This window comes from Castor canadensis, chromosome 4 (genome assembly GCF_047511655.1).
Source record: "Castor canadensis chromosome 4, mCasCan1.hap1v2, whole genome shotgun sequence".
In the NCBI taxonomy this organism is placed as follows: Eukaryota; Metazoa; Chordata; class Mammalia; order Rodentia; family Castoridae; genus Castor; species Castor canadensis.
In genome coordinates, this window is record NC_133389.1 from 127229824 (window position 1) to 127252689 (window position 22866).

Below are 22866 nucleotides of genomic sequence, written 5' to 3' on the forward strand. Positions count from 1 at the left end.
CCCACGCACAGGAAATCAATGTGAGTCAATGCCCTGTATAGCTATCCTTATCTCAACCAGCAAAAACCCTTGTCCCTTCCTGTTATTGCTTATACTCTCTCTACAACAAAATTAGAAATAAGGGCAAAATGGTTTCTGCTGGGTATTGAGGTGGGGGGGAGGGGGAGGGGGCGGAGTGGGTGGTAAGGGAGGGGGTGGGGGCAGGGGGGAGAAATGACCCAAGCATTGTATGCACATATGAATAATAAAATAAACAAATAAATAAATAAACAATAAAATGGCTATCTATGATCACCCGGTTTATCAGCCTCTGAACTCTAGCTATTCAAATTAATGGGTCAGCAAAATTACAAGCAAATATCATGCATAGGATTGCTTGAAAACAGTCCAAACCATTAGCATTAAATTAGAAAATGTCATGGGTCTACTATAATGCCTATATTTTCTATGTCCCTCTGGTTCTCTGCCCCCTCAAGGGGGAAGAAATATGAATTTCCTTGCTGGCTTTCACACCTGGGGAAAACATACCTCTCTAATTAGCTATACAACATACTAGGTAGCAATTATCTTTGCTATTCATGACTCTCCTCCCACTCCAAAAGTTTCTTTTCTCAGCGTTCTCACAGATTAGGACTGTATTTTAATGTTTCAGACTGTCAATACATGAGCAATACACAAAACTGTTGTAAAATTAGTTTTTAAAAAAAAAGAAAGAAAAACTACCATCAATTCCATATTCAAGTCTATTTTATTCAAGTCTTTCTCCTCCTTTCCTCCTTAGGCCTCCAACCTGGACTATTAATTGATTACACAGTTTATAGTCTTCCTCCAATCTAACATATTTACATTTTCTTAAAATGCTTATGAGGCTATGCATTTCCTAAATAAAAATCATTAATGCATCCTATTACTTATAAAAATAAGTCTGTATTTTTTTATCTTGATATCTCCATAACCTGACCCAGCCTACCTCCCTAACTTCTCTCTCTCCTTTGATATTCTGTATTACTACTTTCATATGTCATTCATTTGTCATTTATTACATGCTGTTTTTCATATCCTAGGTCTATATAATTTCCAATTTCCTTTCTAGGAAGATAAAAGGGCCCAAGAATCCTGGTCAAACTAGATCTCCTGGACACACAGAATAGGCAGGTTAGGTTAGCTGTCAAATCAAAGATCAGCAAAACATCAACTCCAGACAAATAGGGAGAGATTAGAAACTCAGTCTGAAGTAGAGGTAGAATTCAGTTTGTTGGAGGTGAAGAGAGAGAGAGAGAAAGAAAGAGAGAGAGAGAGAGAGAGAAGGGACTAAGGTCCCAGGTTCCCACTACCCTCTTTGAAGCATGCTAGGACCTCCTACTAGACTCTACCTCTTAAAGGCTCCACTACCACACAATAGCACCACCTTAGGAACCAATCCTTCAGCATGCTGACCTTTGGGAGACACTCATCCAAAACAGCACTACTCAAAACTACCATTTATAAGGAAACAGTAAGTAATGCTATATCCATGTAATGGAATCTATGTAGTTACTGAAAAACAAAACATGTCAACAGTTCTCACAAGGAAAGATGAAGCAAATTATATTTAAATCAAATTGTCATTGAAACATGTGTAGGATTACTTCATTTGTAGGAAAAAATTATTTATTAATGTATTTACATTAATATACCTTCAAAATATACATGTGGAGACATAAGCTCCAAAACTGACTACGCATGTAATCAGGAGAAGAAAAGTACCACATATCCTTTCTGATTTTAAAACTTAGGAAAAGCAGTTATTTCTGGAGATGGAACAGGGAAAAACATGAAATTTTATTGTGAACACTTCAATTTCCTTGCTTTTTTATTTTGTTTTGTTTTTCAGTGCTGGGGGTTGAACCTAAACACTTGTGTGAGCTAGGCAACCCCTTTACCACTGAGCTGCACCTTCAGCCTCCTCCACAAAATTTAATATCTAAAAAATTTCAGGGGGAGGGGAGATAAGAAAGAGTAATAGAGGGGTTGAATTTGCTCAAAGTACATTACACGCACATTTGCAAATATGACAATGAAACCCCTTTGTACAATTAATATATGCCAATAAAAAAGAGAAAAAAATTCTAAATAATATATGCTATTTTGAACAAATACGAATGTAGTTTGGGCTATAGCTCAATGGTACAGTGCTTGCCTGGCGTGTGTGAGGCCCAGCTTTGATCCACAGCACTGTCAAAACAGAGAAAAATTAAATGTGTTTTAAGTAACAGCATCTATTTGGTCATTTATAATCAAATGGTAGAGTGTAAAGGTAATAAAACCAACACTGACTACTCATAAGGTAGTAGAGGACAAGGGATATAAACACCTAATTAAATTACAACTAACTATGTACTATGAAATGACCCTCATTTTCTCTAAAGCACAAATTTTTGTACCTAAATTGCATATAATTCACTCTATTAAAAGGGAGTATTTTTTGTTATCAAGTAGATGACTACTGTTCACCTAACAGTGAGCAGAGCATGACTAGTTTCTCTTGCTTTGACAAAGCAAGAAAGGAATTTCGTTTAGGTAATTCTGCACGGTGCATAATAAAACAATTGACTTAAAGACAATACAATTGCTAAGAACCTATTTAAAAGGTTGTGCTTCTTTCCCTTATCAGCATTCTTACTTTTGAAAAGTCCAGCTGAAATTAAAAGTCTGGCTTGGGTTAGTTGGCCACTTCCTGGGTCTACCTGGCAGAGAAGTAGATAATGTCCCCTTCATAATCCTGGAATAAAAGGAGTAAACTGGATAATATTCCCTTAACAAGAATACACACAATAGGGAAGAGAGAATTGCACACTAAGAAATTAGTTTAGAAGAATGGAAATATAATGGAGGGATGAATTTGTGCAAGGCATACTGTACACATGTATGGAATTATCACAATGAAATCCTCTCATATTATTAATGTATGCCAATCAAAAGTCAGTAAAATTTTAAAAAGAAATTTGTTTGTTATTAACACAAACAGGCATAACAGCAACCCTTCCTTCCCCTCAGCCTTTTCTCTTTCTCTCAATATACACACACAAATACATGCACATGTTTCACTACTGAAGTTTGTCAGAAGTTATTTTATGATAAAACAGAACATGCAAACATAAGGCTATAGGAACAATCAAGGAAATAACAGAACCCACATACACTCAGTGATCTGACAGTAAACTCCTTAACTAAATCATTCTGGTAGAACCATCAAGAATAGCCTAGACTGATGACATACTCCTATAATCCCAGCATGAGGGAGGCAGAAGCAAGGAGGACTGAGAGTTAAAGGCCAGCCTGGGCTACACAGTGACACCCTGCCTCAAAAAAAAAACAGGACTGGGGATATAGTTCAGTAGTGGAACACTTGTCTACCATGCACAAGTATCTGGGTTCAATCCTCAGAAATGAAAAAGAAAAAGAAAAAACAAAGGCGCCATCATGATTACCTCATCTTACAAACATTTACAAAGCTAGAAATAGATTACTAATACTCCTGATATCACAACATTCTAAACCAAAGTCATCCTCTTATCATTTCAATAAATGTACAACTAGGAAATTTTATTTGAATCATTTGTGCTTATCTAAAACTGGTATTTATAATGGAAACCCCCTCATGCTTTAAAAATTAGAATAACATATACTCACTTTTTTTACTTTGTTTTTTTAAAGACAAGGTCTTGCTATGTTGCCCGTGCTGGCCTAGAACTTCTGGGCTCAAGCAATCCTCCTGCCTCAGCCTCCAAAGCAGCTAGGACTACAGGTGTGCATGCCACCATGCCCAGCTACGTATTCACTTCTTAAAAAGCCAAGGCTCTAAAGAAAAAGCAAAAGTCATCCATCACTCTCTGCACCTCAATTCTATTCTTCAAAAATCAACAAGCTGATGTAACTTCATTAAGTTTCTTTTCTATGGGTAAAGTGTAGAGTTGGACTGTCCAATTATTAAGTACTATTAAGTTATTAAGCTATTAACTCCTTGAAATGTAATTAATAGTCCTAATGGAGACGTCTATACAACAGACTTCAAAGACACAGTACCAAAAAGTTAAGTATTTCAAATTTACATATTACATGTTGAAATAATATTTTTATGTTAAACATGTTATTAAAATTAAATTTACCTGTTTCTTTTTACTTTTTAATGTGATAATCAGGAATTTTTAAATTACACATTAAAATGTGATTCACATATATGCTCATATTTCTACTAGTCAGTGCTGGCACAAAGGGTAAAAGTACATTTTAGTGTCAGACTGCTATATTAAATATAATTCCCAACTATACCATCTACCAGCTATTGTAACCTTGGGCAAGTTTCCTAACAGCTTTATATCCATTCTGACTTCTTCTGAGGATTAAATGAAATTCTTCACATAAAGCAATCAGCACAGAGCCTGGCATATAGTAAATGTTCAATAAATACTTAATGGTGATATGCCAACAAAACCATCCTTATTGTTTCAAAATTATTACAACCTATGTCTTTAGAAGTATCTTTTGATATGTTTATAGATCACTATTGTGCACAGCAGATATTCTCTGAAAATGAATGTACATCATATTTTCTCTCTCAAACACAGAGAGAGAAAGAGAGAGATGGTTCTCAAACATTCAGATCTAAAATACATGAAAGCAGCATGATATGATGGAAAGACTAGAAAGACAAAGGACTTTAAAGAACAAAGACAGGGGCTGGGGGTGTAGTGCATAGTAGAAGCCATGCTTAACATGCAGACCCCAGCACCAAAAAGACAAAAAAGGAGGAGGAGAGAGAAGATGAAGGACAAGAAGGAGAAGGAAGGCAGGCTCTGTGGTCAGTTTACTAGCTATGAATCTTAGAAAACTACTTAACCTCTCAGCCTCAATTTCCTCATTTGTACAATTGGGATAACACCAATCCTGCAAAATTGTCAAGATTACAATAGAATAATGTATTTCAAAGATACTACCTTAATACCTAACACATACCAAGTGTTTAACAATCATTTTGTGATGGAGGTGAATATGATTTAAGTTTTATATATATGTGTATATATACATATATGTACATACACACACATACACATATATATATATACATATGAAAACAGCATAATGAAACCCACAAAAACTGTTAAAAGGGTAGGGGGAGGGAGGTTAAGAAAGAATAATATAGACAGGGTGAATTTAATCAAAGTACATTGTATGCATGTATGTAAAATCACAATGAAACCCTTTTGTACAACAAATTCATGCTAATAAAAATATATAAAGTATATGGGAGGATCTGTATAGGTTCTTAAAGACATTCATTTCCCTTCTTCTGGCAATAAACATAAAATGCCAATAATTCAGACATAAGCTATAATGATCTTAATACTAAATTGTCTGTTATGCTGTAGTGCCAAAGCCTGTTAATACTCTGATGAGGTAGGGGATTTTTTTGTTTTTATTTTGTGGGGTGATTGTTGCTCCTGTTATTTGAGACAGGGTCTCATCATGGAGCTCAGGTTGGCCTAAAACTTACTATAGCCCATGCTGGGCTAGAACTGATTTTCCTGCCTTTGCCTTCTGAGTGCTGAGTGCATGCACCAATACAACAGCTCTGAAAAGATAATTTTAAAATATGCTAAAACTCAATAGTTATCTATATCCCTTCTATGAACTAGAACTATAAACTTGTATTATCATATAACGGTAACAGTAAATACTCCAAAAAGATAAAACTTTTAGAAAAAAAAAATCTAATTCTATGTCCTTTATCAAGAGTTATAAAACGGCATCCTTACTCCCATTTCCTCCACAGAAAGCAGAAAATGTTTCTTTTTCCCCCATTTCTCCCTACTTTTATCCTGTTATACTAAATTCCTCTCCTAATATACTTTGCTATCGCTTTCACAAAAAAAATAAGAGAGTTTTAAGAGAGGTAAAAAGACTGCTTCCAAATTACTGCCTTTTATGAAAAAAGAATACATAGGGCTATACGTCAGGCCTCTTCTTCAATTTAGAACTAGGAAAGGGTATCTCTTCTGATACACTTGTCTACATACATATATTCCATTTGTCATAAGTATTTATCTTTTTAGTGGCTGGCTTACTTCATACCTCATTATTATATCATTGTCCATAATAAAGAAGCACTAGAGCTTGTTGAACTGCTTCCTATTTATGGGAATTTATTATTTATAACTTTTAAAAATTATAGATGATATTGCTAATTAATATTCTTCCACCAGGTTCTTTTCTGCACATATCTGGTTATTTCTCTAACAGATATGCTCAGCAGAATTATAATGCAAACGAATATATAATATACATTTAGAATTCTATTAGATACATCCAAGCCTCCCTCTTCATCCCCATGAAGGTATTTTTTTATTCATTTTAGATAAGTCATATATTGGAGTATATTAAACAGAAGTTCAAAGAGAAAATGGATATGATTATACATAATAAATATTATTACTGCCTACCTTTCAATTCCTCATTTTGTTTTCATTAAGTGATGCTATTTATTAGTTTCTATAGAGCAAGTGTTGGCAAATTTTTTTTTTAAATGGGTCAGACAGTAAACACGTTGCACTGTTGCATATTCTGGGTGCATGTGTGTGTTTATGTATGTTATACCCTGTATATGCTGTAATGCTTTAAAAATGTGAAAATCGTTCGTGGCTCTAGGGTTATACAAAAATAAGCCATAAGCTCTTAGGACCCCTGTTCTAGAGTTTCTTCATGCAATAGAAGCACTTGGGCATATAATGACTATATGTCATCTTTGTTGAAATTTTTCTCATCAGTCTTTTCCTTTCATTTTTTCCATTCTTAGGTACCTAGAAAGTTTTTATCTTCCCTAAGGTCAGGTAAATTTACCGACTTTTTCTTCTAGCTTATTTTTCTGTTTCTACTGAGGTATAAAATACATTAATATGATGAAAAATACACACATATCTAAAATGTACATCTAGATTCATTTGTACATGCAGTTACACTTGTGCAACAACCATGTAAATCAAAATGTAGAGCCAACCTTTCCAGGGTGATCACTATTCTGACTTGTAGCATCATCAGTTAGTTTTATTTATTCTTTAACTTCACATAAATGTAACCACACATTCTGTATTCTTTTGTACCTCCTCCTTTCTTTCACTATCATGTCTATGAGATTCATTCCCATTATTGTGTATTTTGGTTTTCATGATTTGTAAGTTTGTTAAGCCACAAACTTGGATTTTATCTATTCAGGATTATGTCATTTAGTTTACAAAGCTGAAGTTGTTATAAGCAACTACATACATATCAACACATTCTGAGTAGATTTTATTTTTATATTTTATTATCATATTATTGTTGTACTGGGGTTCACTGTGACATTTACAAAGGTTCTTACAATATATCATAGTTGAATTCGCCCCCTCCTCTGAATAGGTTTGAGTGGGAAGAAATCTGAGGCAGAAAGCAGCCATGAAGTTTTTGTGGTAGTTCATGGAGGAAGTAGTAAAAGCTGGATTTCAGAAAACTGTCTGTAGTAGTTGAGGGAAAAAGCAAATTTGAAAGACTGTGTGAAGAAGGATTATGACATAACATTAGTTTCTTTCATCTTCAACAAACTTAATTCTCCTCAGATAAATCTGTTTGCCAAAGATTAAACACAAAATAGGGAAGCAGGTACTATGTTATGGGAAGGAATTATTTTTAAATTCCTACATGCAGTAGCTTCTCTAAAATGAAATGTCTATTTATATAATTCTCTAGGGTACAGTAGGCCAATGGGACTTGTTTTCCTCAATTTTGAGAAGCAATATAAATCCCATTGTTAGATTTCTAAAGCTTGGAACATAATGAGGTTATTGATTTCACTGGGTCTACCGCTTTTCAAAACATTAGAAATTTTGAAATAATACAGCAACAGGAAGTTAAGGCATTTATTTGTGTGTTATCTAAGGAACTGTATGTTGGGCAGTATCACTACATCTACTGTCAAGCTATTTAGGGATAACACTTATGAAAGTTTCTGAACAGATGCTGCTTTCTGACCTATAGGACAGTTTGTTCCCAATTTACCTCTGATATACAGAACTGTTAACTACAAAGTATATACCTTAAAGTTTAAAGTTATACTGATCAGAAACAAAATCTCAAATGCAACTTGATTATTTTCAACTAAGTCCATGTGTACACATATTCTGTATGAGATGACGGTGGTAACGTTGGGAACAGGGGATAAAATGCCTGACTTTCCTGAGTCCCATTCACCAGTTGCTTTCTATAGCTACATTTTCTGCCTATGGACTTATTTTGAACTTTTGATGTAAAATTTCAATTTGAGTTCTTATTTTGCTCTGCTGACTTCTCAAAGGAATTTCAACTGTCTTACAATAAAAGACAAGTATCTTAAAATAATTGGAAAATGATGAGAGCCAATTAACAAGAATACAGATTAAAGAGAGAAGGGTAGATGGATGGTCTGGAGCCTAAGTACATGGTAATATATAAACTGTGCCAAATAAAACACTGAAATTGACAATAAATCAATTGAGCATCATAACAGCCAAGGCAAAGAAAAAATTATGACTTGTTTATTTTTAATGTATATGTGATATACATGATTCCATTTATATGAAACTCAAAACAGTGGTTGCCAGGCACTAGAGGGAGGAGAAAATGGGGAGGTTCTGCTTACAGGGACAGGGTTGCACCTTGGGATGATAAAAAGGCTCTAGAAATGGATGGTGGTAGCTGTTGCACAACATGAAGGCATTTAACACCACTGAACTCTTAAAAATGGTAAAAATGTTCAACTTTATGTTGTGTGTTACTACAATATTTTAAAATCTAAAAAGTAAAAATATGTTGAAATTTCAACTCTATATTCACAAAAAATAAAGCAGCATTAAAAATGAGTCTACAGGCACTGACAGAATCTCTTTAAACTTCAAAATAATTCCGCAAATTTAAAATCTATATTCACAAAAATAAAGCAGCACTAAAAACAATAGTCTATATGCACTGACATAGAAGAATCTCCTATTTAAACCACACAATAATTTTGTAAGGCAATTCACTACTGTTGTCCCCATTTTACAAGAAAAATTGAGGTTCAGAGATACAATCTCTTTCACCCTTATGTAGTTAGCAAGCGGAAATGATATTCACATTTGGGATTGATTCCAAAGAGTGGCTCAGTGATAGAATGTTGCCTAGCACACATGAGGCCCTGGGTTAGAGGCTTAGCACTCCATACAATAAAACAAAGAAAATTCTCATTTCATTTTACTCTAAGGAGCAGAATAATACAAAAAATAGTTGTACTATAATAACATAATTAGATTTTTTCCCATTATTATCTTTAATATCATTTAAATGGTTACTTTTTTGTTTTGTTTTTGGTGCTAGAGATTGAATCTAGGGCTCAGTTACCTATATTCCCAGTCCCTAAACAGTTACTAATTTTTAAGGGACTACTTTGAAAATATCTCCTGAACATCACACACTGCATTTCTGCTTCAAAGTAAATAAAAGTTTAGGCAATTGTTTTTAATTTTAAAATGTGGCCTCAGCTCATGTAAATGACTAACTTGAAGAGGAAATGAGGATAATTAGCTTCAAAAGATTTAAAAACAAATAAACACAAAAAGACCCAGTATCATCTTTGGCGATCACAGGTAAAACAAATGGATAAAGTACATTCTAAATGCAAGAAAACTAATGGCAGTGTTTTTACCAACTTTCTACTTGATTAGAATCATCAAATCACATGCGCTTCATTCAACAATACAGGCCTGGCTCAAGTAGTAAGAACGCCTGCCTAGCAAGCGTGAGGCCCTGAGTTCAAAACCAATGCTGAGGTCTTGACTGGAGTTGTGGCTCAAGTTGTAGAATGCCCACTTTTCAACCATGAAGCCCTGAGTTCAAACCCCAGTACCACAAAAAAGAAAGCATACCATACTCAGCAATACAAATGACTCAAAATGAAATACTCTACCTCAGTAGTACTTAAAGAAGCATTCAAACATTGCATTTATATTTTTTTGGTGGTATTGACATTTGAACTCAGGGCTTCATGCTTGCTAGGCAGGTGCTTTACCACTTGAGCCATTCCACCAGGTCTCAAACATTGTATTTTAACCCAAATCTTTCAACCTGTGTCCCATGGACCTCTAACACAGGCATCAAGAGTCAAAGCAGAATAGAATGGTGATCACAGAGGATGAGGGGGTGGGGTGGGGGAGGAGGACAACAACAGTCAAAGGGTACAAAATTCCAATTAGATTGAAGGAATATAGGGGGTATGTGTATGTGTGTGTGTGTGTTTAAGTTCTATTGCACCAAATGGTGAAAACAGTACATTTCAAAATTACTAAACAGTAAATTTCAAACATTCTTACCACAAAAAAATGTGTAAGTATTTGAGGCAATGGATTTGTTATCTAGTTCAATTTCATTACTTCACATTATATTCACAAGTCTTACCATTTTGTACTCCATAAATGTATATAATTATAAATTATCAATTTATAGTAAGAGAAGTAAGTGGTAAAAACAAAACCTACTTTAATCCTTAGAAAATCAACCACCTTTTCTCCATGCTTTGTCACTTTTACCCCAAACACCATTTCTTCCAGGTTTGATAAACACAGAGTTGGTGTAGCAGAAAAGGCTAAAGCAGTGAAAGAGTAATTTAATCAAAGGCACTGTTACCTTTTAGTTATGTGACTTGAGCAAAATCATTTTACCTATGTATGCATGGTTTTCTCATATAAAAATAATTCTAAGACTTACATAAGCAAAGTGCAACAGTCATTATTATTATAAGTGGCACCTATTTGTTTAATCAGATAGGCCTCGTGCTAGAGATAAGAGTGCTTTTATCTTAACCTACGAACCCGCTTCTCAACTTGGGAACTGTATACTGCTGGAAGAACACAAGAAAGCATGGATTCCCAAAAATCTTGTTTGAAGTGTTTGGAGCTATACTTTTTACCAAAACCTCCCATGTTCCCCATCCCTGTGTATAGCACTTTTGGGTGAAAAGTGTGACGATTACCAGAATCTCACCATTTTCATTACATTCTGTATGTTTTTATATGTTTTAGAAAGAGGCAGCTTTATCCATTAGTTCAAGATTTAATCTGGTTGAAAACAAAATTTTGCTACAAATTTTTAAAAGATAAACTTTGGAAGGAAAAAAAAAAAAAAGCAACATAAGTTGAAAACCCCTAATCTAAAATTCTGAAATCCAAATTACTTAAAAGTCTGAACTTTTTGATGCCACAAATAAAAAACTCCACACCTGCCTCATGAGTCTGGTCATAGTCAAAACACAGGCATAGGGAACATATTGTGTAAAACTATCATCAGGCTATGTGTATAAGGTGTACACAAAATATAAAAAATGAATTTTGTGTTAGACTTGGGTCCCATTGCTAATGAGACTCAATATTACATACAAATATTCCAAAATCTGGAAACATTTGAAATCCAAAACACTTTTTGTCCTAAGCACTTCATCCTAATACATGTCACACATAATCTGTATTTCCAAAAAGAAAAGTGAAAAGAACATTTTGGTATTTAAAAATACCTAAGGGCTATGGGTTAAGCACAGTGGTGGAGTGCTTTCCTAGCATGTGAGGCTCTGAGTTTCATCCCTACCATTAGAGGGGAAAAATTAGCCTCACTCCCTCTGGGACCCACAAAACATGTTCAATTCATGGGCCCAGAGGATCTGCTAACAATGTCATTAGATGTCATCTGTAATATCTTTTCAAAACAAAACAAAAAATACATGCTCCTATTGTTTCATTTATGTAACATTCTCAATAATAAAAAAATACTAATGAGGAAGAGATGAGCAGTTGTAGGGATAAGGGTGGGACAGCATAAGGGAGGTTTTTGTAATGGTAAAAGTGTTCAGTACCCTGAAAATTACAGAAAAATCTATATATATGTTAAAAGCCATGGAACTATACACCATAAGCAAGCTAATTTTACTAAATGATAATTATAAAAATAAGTAAGATGTACAAAAAATAGATCATTTGATAAATGCATAACCATGAGACCATCACCACAGCCAAGATTGTGAACATACTCATCACCCTCAAGAATTTCCTCGTGCTCCTTTTAATTCCTCCCTTGATGACAGGCAACCACTGATGTTTTCTGATAGATTAGCTTGCATTTTCTATAATGTTATATAAATGGAATCATAGGAGACAGTCTTTTCTCTGACTTCTCTTTTTCCATTCAGCATTTTTTTTTTGGCAGTGCTGGTGTTTGAATCCAGGGCCTCTCACTTCCTAGATTGGTGTTCTACCACTTGAGCCATGCCCCCAGCTCTTTTATGTTTTAATAATTTTTAAATTGTCTTCTAATTTTTTTTAAATTTTAATTATTAAAATTTTTTAAAATTTTTCAGACCACAATCCTCCTTCCTATGACTCCTATGTAACTGGGATTATAGGCTCATAGCACCATGCCCAGCTTACTTACTGAGATAAGTCTCACTAGCTTTTTCTTGGGGCTGACCTCCAACAGCGATCCTCCCGAGCAGCTGGGATTACTGGCATGCACCATCATACCAGACCCCCATTCAACACTACTACTTTGAGATTCATCTATGTTGCTGTGTATAGCAAAAAAAATTTTAGCCAGGCAAGATGGCTCACATTTATTTCCAGATTCTCAGGAAGTGGAGATCAGGAAGACCAAGGTTAAAGGACAGTCCCAGTTCCAGGCCAACCCAGGCAAAAATTTAGTGAGATACCATCTCAACCTATAAGCAGGGCACAGACAGTGGCATACCTATCACCTCAGCTATGCAGGAGGTGTAAACAGGAAGACTGTGGACCAAACCAGCTTTGACAAAAATAAGACCCTATTTGAAAAAAAAGCAAAAACAGCTGGGTGCATGGCTCAAGTGAGAACACGTCATCTAACAATCATGAGGCCCTGAGTTCAAACCCCAGTACCACTATTCTGTATTTTTTATGCTCCAACTTCATACAGCATGTTAGAAATATATACTTGTAACAAAATGAAATTTTAAACTCTTGGTGCCTTACTCCCGCTTGGATTTCTTAAAACATAAAAATGCAATGCAACTGAATAACTGCAAAAGAAGCTCCCGGAACAATTTAATGTACCTCCACCCTCACCTGATTGAAACCATTTACATTACTCCATTACAGACAGAACAGCCCAAATACATCCCTAGGTTCTTTCCATCAATCCTCATCATTCCTTCTACCCACACTGACAGTTCATAAGACAGCAGGCTTCTTTCTACCACAGGGCCATGAAAGAAACCATTTACTCTGAATAATCTTCCCTTTCTTCCTCTTGCTAACTTAGCAACTACTCAAACTTAACTTCTCAAAAGTAGTCTGAAGTAATGCCAAACACTCACACACATGCATTCTTTCTCTTCTTTGTACAAAACTGGAGTTTCTACTACCATTTACTCAATGTCTGTATCCTGCACTGCATTGTAAGCTCCACAAGGCAAGCAAGGGTCCTACATACTTTTACTCACCATTACTTCCCTAGCATCCGGTACACTAACAAGAGGTACTTGCCAAGTATGTGTCAAATGTATGAGACAGAGTAATCTAAAGATTTAAAGCCAAAGCAAACCATTCAAAATAAGTATTTATATTTTTAAAATCTACAAAATTTTGAGATAATGTATACATTTTAATATTTCCAGTAACTAAAGGAACTAAACAGGGTTAAGGCAATATTAATTTTAAAAAATTAATCAATTAATAGAGAGAAATATGGTATTAATAAATTAAAACTGTGATAAACCAAAATTTTCTTTCAACAATTTTTCTGTACAGAAAAAAAATTTTTCTAACAGAAAACTTAAGAATGCCCTAAACACAAATATATATCACCACCCTCTGTTCTCCCCACTTCTTAGTAGTTTTAAACCAACTGTCTAAAACCAAAATAGGGAAACTAAAATATGTAATCATCCTATTACTTATCAATAAGAAATGACAAAATTACAAACTGAAGTGTCAAATACATGGCAATAGGTCAGTATGTGAACAATTCACCAGCAAATCTGGAAGGGAAGAAAAAAGCTCAGATCCAACAATGTAATTACACATCTCTTAATATAATTTTTCAATGCCTATGTCCATCACGAGACTTCAGGCTTCACAAAAGAAGAGATTATATCAAATTCTAATATTCAAAAGGAAATGCAAATTAAAACCATACTAAGATTGCACCTCACTCCTGTTAGAATAGCCATCATTAGCAATACCACTAATAACAGGTGTTGGTGAGAATGCGGGGGAAAAAGGAACCCTCTTACACTGCTGGTGGGAATGTAAATTAGCACAACCACTCTGGAAAAAAATTTGGAGGCTACTTAAAAAGCTAAACACTGATCTACCATTTGATCCAGCAATATCACTCTTAGGGATATACCCAAAAGACTGTGACACAGGTTACTCCAGAGGCACCTCCACACCCATGTTTATTGCAGCACTATTCACAATAGACAAGTTATGGAAACAGCCAAGATGCCCCTCTAATAAAGAATGGATTAAGAAAACGTGGTATTTATACACAATGGAATTTTATGGAGCCATGAAGAAGAATGAAATGTTATCATTCGCAGGTAAATGGATGGAACTGGAGAACATTGTATGTTCTCCCTCATATGTGGACATTAGATCAAGGGCAAACACAACAAGGGGATTGGACTTTGATCACATGATAAACCGAGAGCACACAAGGGAGGTATGAGGATAGGTAAGACGCCTAAAAAACTAGATAGCATTTGTTGCCCTCAACGCAGAGAAACTAAAGCAGATACTTTAAAGCAACTGAGGCCAAAAGGCGAAGGGGACCAGGAACTAGAGAAAAGGTTATTTTGAGAAGAATTAATTTAGAAGGTAACACACATGTACAGGAAAACAATGCAAGTCAACTCCCTGTATAGCTATCCTTATCTCAACTAGCAAAAACCCTTGTTCCTTCCTTTTATTGCTTATACTCTCTCTTCAACAAAATTAGAGATAAGGGCAAAATAGTTTCTGCCTGGAAACAAGGGGGTGGGGGGAAAGGGAAGGGATGGGGTGGTTAAGAGAGGGGGCGGGGGGAAGGGGGGGAGAAATGACCCAAACATTGTATGCACATATGAATAAAAAAAAATCTAGTATTCAGTATATATCCCTAGTACACAAAACAGAAAGCATTTTGTACTTAATTAATGAAAAATAAGTTAAGTACACCTCTTCTGATTTAAAGATATTTAAAGAAAATAACCTTCAAATAACAATATGCAAGGCAAAATTTTCATATTCACATTTAATACTCTACCAAAGATTGATATATTATTATTATTATTACTATTTGGAATTAAAGGATTATAAATTTTCATATCTTCAAAGCAGTCACTTGTCTTTCTAATCTCCATGAGTCTTTTTTTTCTATGTTTTTTTAAAATTCTGGTTATAAATATTTCATCTTATGTTCCATGCACTAGGAATATGTACCTATTTCGTCAATTCTATAATGTGTATTTTCATACTTTAACATCTCTGAAAAAAAGATAAAAAAGCATTATATCTTGAACCATGATCCTCCCAATCTCTGCCTCCCAAGTAGCTAGGAGGCTTGCACCACAGCACCCAGCCAAAATATTTTCCTTTCATTTTTTGAAGATACTGGTTTGAACTCAGTACTTCACACTTGCTAGGCAGGTGCTCCACAGCTTGAACTGTGCCACCAGCCCTGTTTTTTCCTTTCTTAATGATGGTATTTTGGCCGGAATAAAATAAAACACAAATGTTCCTAAGGAAATTCCATATCCCCTAAGGGGTAGAAAAACCTATCAGATGAATACTACATAAGAAACAGCAAAAACAAAGACATTTTTATCATCGGGACCTTACTCTCACCCTAAATTGCTCCTGCTCTGAAATTTTAAACCAAATATCCGCCCCTAGTCATGCAACCATCTTACACCCAGCATGCCTATTCTAAAACCTCATCAGGAAATCAGATCCATGAGCTCTTCATTTTTCAATCCTCTCCTAGTTTCACTCCTATTTTTTTTTAGAGAATACTTTATTAGTTTCTGTAATCAATCCCATGTAGTTAAGACCTTACATGTTTAATACAGTGTGCTACCCTTGCACAAATGAAAAAAAATTTTTAGTTTAATGTTTCTAGACCAATATGGCTATTCATTTCTGTATAATGCCAACTTAACATAGTAAACTGGAATACTTTTTTCCAATGTTGACAGTACAACTAGTTTCCAAAAATTATATATGAACATGTTTATATAAAAAAAAAAAGCAGTATGTTAGGCATCAACAGCTTTTAAAGGTTCTACAGTCACTTGAACTTTGAACAAAATTATAGAGCAATCTAGCACACTCCAATAAAAAAAAAAAAGGTACAAACAACACCCCAAAAAACAGCAACATCCTGTAACAGTTGTGGTACCTGGCACCATTTTTTATTAGCTTCTCAATCATCATCTGCAAAGAAAACCTCCTAGAGTAACATTACAAAAAACAGCTCTGGCAAAGCACGGTCACTACTATGTATCAGAAAGCAAGTACAAGATATTTTACATTCACAGTCATTCCTATTCTATTTTAAGCTCTATTATACCCATCAATTCAATTTCTCTCACTTCTCTTGCCCCCTTCCTCCTAGCACGTTTGCTTATCAATCCTACTTCCTAATAGACATCTATTTGAATGTCGCAGATACAGAAATTTAAAATATCTCATACAAAGTTCATCATAGCTCAACACTTGCTGTTCTTTCTATACTTAACATCTCAAAGAATGTCATCATGCTTCATCCACCTGACCCTGTCCAGAAGCCCAGGAGTCACACTTGACTCCACCCTTTCTTTGAAGCCCTCGCATTAACCACCAGAACCAGCAGGAAAACACAGCACCTGCCAATGAACAGATTCTAGGTTCACTTCTCTACATAACTGAATTCCTTATCTAGCTCCTGCTCCACCAATCTTTCTTTGCCTACACCACAAACTTCCCCAGAAGGAGAGAGATAGCTATATGGATTAGTGCTTCTCAAATTATCTGTGATAGGTTTTTGTAAAATATAGTAAAAATGAATTACTAGACAAATGAGAAACCTTAAAGACATACAAAAACTAATGCTGTAATTTTTTAATCATCTGATTCAAATGACCAAAAAATACCAGTTAAATTGTTATAAAAATTTCCAAATGCTCATTCTCAACCGTTACAATTACCTAGTCAAAGACCAGTAACAAAAGCTCTCAACCAGACTACAGCTGGCCCATAATTTTTCTAGCTATTGTTGTTTGCATTAATTTAGTCATTATAATATTATCACTATAAAGTCCAGACTTGCCCTAAGCCTTACCCTAAACCTTTCTATTCTGTCAGAGAATTACTGTTTTCGGCTCATTTGTATAGGTAAAAAAATAGGAATCAATCCACAGTTCTACCTGTTTTCTCCCTTTGCATTATACCTCTCTCTCCATAAGGATGAGCTAATCTACAGATTTTTCTTTAATCTATTCATTTCTGATAGATACATTGGGTGACCTTCTCTCCTCTGAAATAGTTATAATTCCCATCTCTATCAATTCTGCCTTCTCAACACATGAAAAAGCAAGAACATAAAAGTTCCACAACTTACAAATTTAGAGCTGGGGGTGTAGCTCAGTGGTAGAGCATTTGTGAGCATGTACAGGTTATGGGTTCAATTCTCTTCAAGACAATAATAAATAAGTAAATAAGAAGAAAGAAAATTTCAAAATGCCTTTATAATCAACAAGTCTCAGTGGCTTTAGTCCAAAATGAGACAAAATTTAATTAGAATATAGTATAAGCACAGCATACACTTACTATGGAGTAAGACTTCACATGAAGATACTAACATTAAAGTCATAAATTAATAAACCAACTTATGATTCTTCTTGCAAAGCAATCTATGAATCAGTCATTTTTAATTTTACTTGAGCAATAATGGGAAGAGAACACTGATCTCAATGAAATCAATAACTGAATGAACAGCTATAACTGTACTTACGTGTTAGATGAAAGATCCCATCGCAGGCACTAATGTGAGATAAAAAGGCATTTCCCAGGCCTTGCCCATTGTGAGCTCCTTTCACAAGGCCAGCAATATCCACTACATTTAGAAAGGCAGGAATTTTGCTGAAATACAAAAGATGACTTTAGGCAGAATGGCTCGAGTGGCAAAGCATGTGGCTAGCATGCACAAGGCCCTGAGTTCAACCCCCAGTACCACAAGATGACTTTAGTTAAAATAATATTAAGAACAGTAAATTTTACTAAAAGTTCTATTGGCACACATACACACACACACGCAGTGCAGTATGTTTAAAGAATACAACAACACAAGCAAAGATAATTGACATAAAATGAGCCAACTTACTTTGTGTCAGACACTAGACTAAGTACTTTACAGATATTACCTCATTTCAAAGTTCAACTCTATAAGATAGGTGCTATTTATTAAGCCCACTTTGCCGATTAGGAAATCAAGCCTTAGAGGAGTTGCAAAACGTATTACATACAAGATCACTTAGCTAGTAGTGATAAAACTGGGATTCAAACACGGGCTATCTGGGTTTGCACTTAATCACCATATAGGTTATAGAGCAAAAAAACAAAAAAATACATATAATGATGAGAACTAATTATCAACATAATAACATAGCTGATAACAATAACAGAACTAGATGTACATACAAAATGGCCTTTATTTTGGTAAATAAAAACACAGTTATACAAGATAGAAACCAAGTTAGGAAAATCAGTTTATCATGTAAAAATGGATGTTTAAGTATACAGTAAATAAAGGCTGCTTTCAATGTCGTATGACAAAGGGATATGACATAATGTCTATTTCACTACTTGAAAAAATACAACATAAAAGTTCTACACACAAGATATTCCTATATTACATAATTATTCTACAAATAACTATTTCAGATAGAAATTGCTTAATAATTGTTACCAGCAATTTCACTGAAAACACAAAAAGTGTATTAAGCTTTTGTAGCTGGATATTGTGCTTGCCTCCTCAGTATCCATTGCCCCTTCTTTTGATTGCTATACTGATTTTCGTTTGGGGACCCATACTTCCCCAGTGTAGCCTAGAGCTTTGAAGAGGCTTGCTGTAGCCTTTCCTCTAAAAGTGTGACATAGAGCTCAGGCCTGTTCTGAGGCTTAATATCATTCTTAATTGCTTAATATCATTCTTAATATCATTCTTAATGAGCTTAATATCATTCTTAGGAACAATCAATGATTCTAGGACCTTCACCTTGCCTGGTTTGCCTCAAAGACTTGAGAAGGAATGAGAAAGACCTTGTGGAAGGAATGAAAGAGATTCCTGAATAGAAGCTCATCAGTCTTCTGAGAGCTTCTAGAAGCAATCCCCTCTTTCATGCTAAAATAAATAACAAAGTATATAGCTGCAAGAGTTGAAAGACATCATGTGACCACAAGGGGAAGGCAATCTTATGCCAAGCCGATGAAGAAAGTAAAGTGGAGAGGGGAAAGAAACCAAATCCTTGATGATATCAATGACTAAATACCATGCTACCTGTCACTAATTCAGTAAATCAACTTTTAAGTCAATATGTTAATTACAACCAAATTCACCCTAAATGATGTAATTACTAACAACTAAAAGTAACCATATGATAAATAGGAATTACAGTAGCACATATATGGATGATATAGCAGTAATTAATTTATTTAAAAAAAAAACAATGATAGCTGGGGATATAGCTCAGTGGTAGAGCACTTGTCTAACATTCATGAAGCCCTGAGGTTAATCTTTAGCACTGTAAAAAAGAAAAAGAAAATCAGTGGATGCTACAATTAAGAGGGGAAAGTCAAAGAACTTAGTATATACTTTGTGATGTGGGGTGGAGTCAAGGGAGAAAAAGGATCGATGATTAATGCTGGGCATTAACTCAGCCAACTGAGGAAATTATAGTGCTATTTATAAGGAAGAACAAATTTAGCACAAGATAGTGAAGTCAAGAAGTCTATTTTACACCCGGCAGAGTGGCAAGTGGTAGAGCACCTGCCTACCAAGAGCAAGGACCTACGTTCAATACAAGTACCACGTAAAAAAATTCATTTTGGCCATGTCAAGTCTAAGACATCTCATACACTGAAGTACCAACAACAAGAAGGCAATTAGATATGTCTAAGATTCAGCAGAGTTCAGGGCTAGAGACCGAAATTTGGGATTTATCAGTATTTCAAAGAGTGAAACACTAAAAACAAATCTCAATAATAGGGAAATAGTAAACAAACTGTAGTATATTCATATAATGAAATATTAAATGTAAGTATTAGCAATGATTACTTAAGCCTGTATTTTTTAATCTAGAAAGATATTAATACTTCAGGTAAACAAATATTCTATTCCTGGAAGCATAAACATATTCAGGGTAAAGCATGGAAGTATATGCCCTTCAAAGTATTTACATCTGTTGTATCAGGGTAAGAGAGTAAAGGTGATTTTTACTCCTTTCATATATTTCCCTACTGTATGAACTTCCTGCAATAAAGTATATTATATTGTTCCTAACAAGTTTTTTTTCTAGTTAAAGATATAATATATGCTTATTATTAAAAAATTCAAACACTAGTGGAATTAAGAATACAGTCACCCCTTTGAATTGTAGGTTCTACCTCCTCAGATTCAATAAATCACAGATCGGAAATATTTGGGGGAAAAATGTACCTGTATAATTTTTTTGTCATTATCCCCTAAACAATACAGTACAACAACTATTTACACAGCATTTACATTAATTAGGAATTGTAAATAATCTAGAGATAATTAAAGTATACAGGAGAATGTGTGTAAGTTATATGCAGAAAATGGTGTGACTGCTGGGCACCAGTGGCTCACAGCTGTAATCCTAGCTACTCAGGAGGCAGAGATCAGGAGTATAGCAAATCGAAGCCAGCCTAGGCAAATAGTTCTACGAAACCCTATCTTGAAAAAACTCTTCACAAAAAAAGGCTTGTGGAGTGGCTCAAGGTATAGGCCCTGAGTTCAAGCCCCAATACCGCAAAAAAAAAAAAAAAGGTGTATCCACGTAATGTGAGCAACTTTTGGTACCTACAGTGGTCCTAGAACAAATCCCCCCATAGACACAAAGGGACCACTGTCAAGTCCACTATCCAGAGATAACCATGAGTTTGTGATTTTCATTATATACCTTTTCCTGTACACATACAGAGACAGTGTAAATTTATGTGAATGAGATCATATAACACAGACTAATTATCCCCATTACTTCAAGATCCCCAGAAAAAAATAACTAATCGTAATGGGGTCCATCCTCAGTCTATAAGGGCCACTAAATAAACAATGGCATAAAGTATTTCTTACCTTGCTGGTTTATGATACTGGCAAAGAAATTCAAACCTTTCATCTGGCACAGGTACTCTGCTCTCATTAGGATCGATAGTGCAGAATGGGAAGTTTTCTGCTGAAGCCTGACTATTGGTTAATACATTAAAGAAGGTAGATTTCCTAAAATGAAAAAAAAAAAAAAAAAAACCCATTTCAATCAATTCTTAAATCTCATGCTAATTTCAGTGCTCAAATAAGATCTACAAGGAACACAAGACCAATCTGGAAAGTAAGGGAGAGGGGATACAGTTTTACTAATAAAAACTAATGAAATTTACAACAACAAGCAGGCCACAATTTATAGTTAGGCTATATTCCTATCTCAATCTATTTGGAACTTGGAAAGAATGTTCCCTAAAAAAAAAAAAAAAGATAGCTAGTCTCATGTCATACCACAAAACATAGTTTTTCACAATGTATCTGGCAGTACCAATATCATTTCACCTACATCTAACATAACCTTCTCTAGCATGAAATATTAAAAGGTATATATCTAATTAGGACAATCATTTCCCAAGCATTCTGAACTGATTGGATGCAAAGCATCTCATTAGAAATGGAAGGCTGGAGGTCAGATTCCCTCCTAACTGTTGGTACACAAGGATTACTGGTGAGGCTAAAACTGTACATTGTGAAAGTCAGATGTGAATTTTTTTCAAGGTATTACTTAAATCAAAATAAAAATCCATTAATATAGAATAAACTGGTCACTAATTTTCTAATTATCTCATTCTTATCAGATAACGTGATCAGAGGATGTCAACTCATATTAATACTAGCCACATTTTTAAAAATACAACTACAGTGCCAAAAATCAGAGTAAAATCAAAACCAAAATAGGATTTTAAAAGTTTGCTGATTTATTTGTACTACTTTTCAATTCCATCAGTAACAGAGATAGTGGAGAATATACTGTAATGACTTTCCCTTGCTCCAAATATAGGATACACAAGTAACTTAAAATAAAAATTACTGTTGTACAATCTTTTTTTGTTTTAGCTGGAGGAACTGAGAAAGTAGATAAGGATTACTTGGTAATCGTGAGACCAGTGCTGCTAAGTCTAGCTAGACATGATTATGTAAAAATGTTTGCATATGGAAAAATTTGTTAACAGAAGAATAGTCAAGTTATAATAGTTGTGTTAACATGGCAGAATTATAAACTGTTATTTTCCTCTTTTCCAAAAAAAATTTTTAAGGTAAAAACGTCTATTCAGATGAGATCTAATTAGCTTATATTCATCAGGAAAAATTTGTACTTACTACAGTTAGTTCATCAGATTGAGCCAAAGAATCAGGCCCTTTTTTATTTAATTCTGAGAGCCCCATAAAAGAATGATGAACAAAAGGCAGTAATTATGTCTTATTTCAGTACTACTAATGAAAAATATGTTTTAACAACAAAATACT

The 22866-nt window shown here is 34.6% G+C and overlaps 1 protein-coding gene across 2 annotated transcripts in view; it reads right to left on the reverse strand.

Moving 5' to 3' along the window:
- The window catches only part of Ola1 (Obg like ATPase 1), a 159944-nt gene that overhangs the window by 124268 nt on the left and 12810 nt on the right, over window positions 1-22866 (reverse strand). The window contains exons 3-4 of one of the 2 annotated variants that reach the window (XM_074071126.1): window positions 21433-21576; window positions 18073-18200 (exon numbers count right to left, since the gene is read on the reverse strand). In XM_074071126.1, coding sequence (XP_073927227.1) covers window positions 18073-18200; window positions 21433-21576 — 272 coding nt within the window. The remainder of the gene's footprint in view (window positions 1-18072; window positions 18201-21432; window positions 21577-22866) is intronic. The other variant, XM_074071127.1, reaches the window with a different exon arrangement.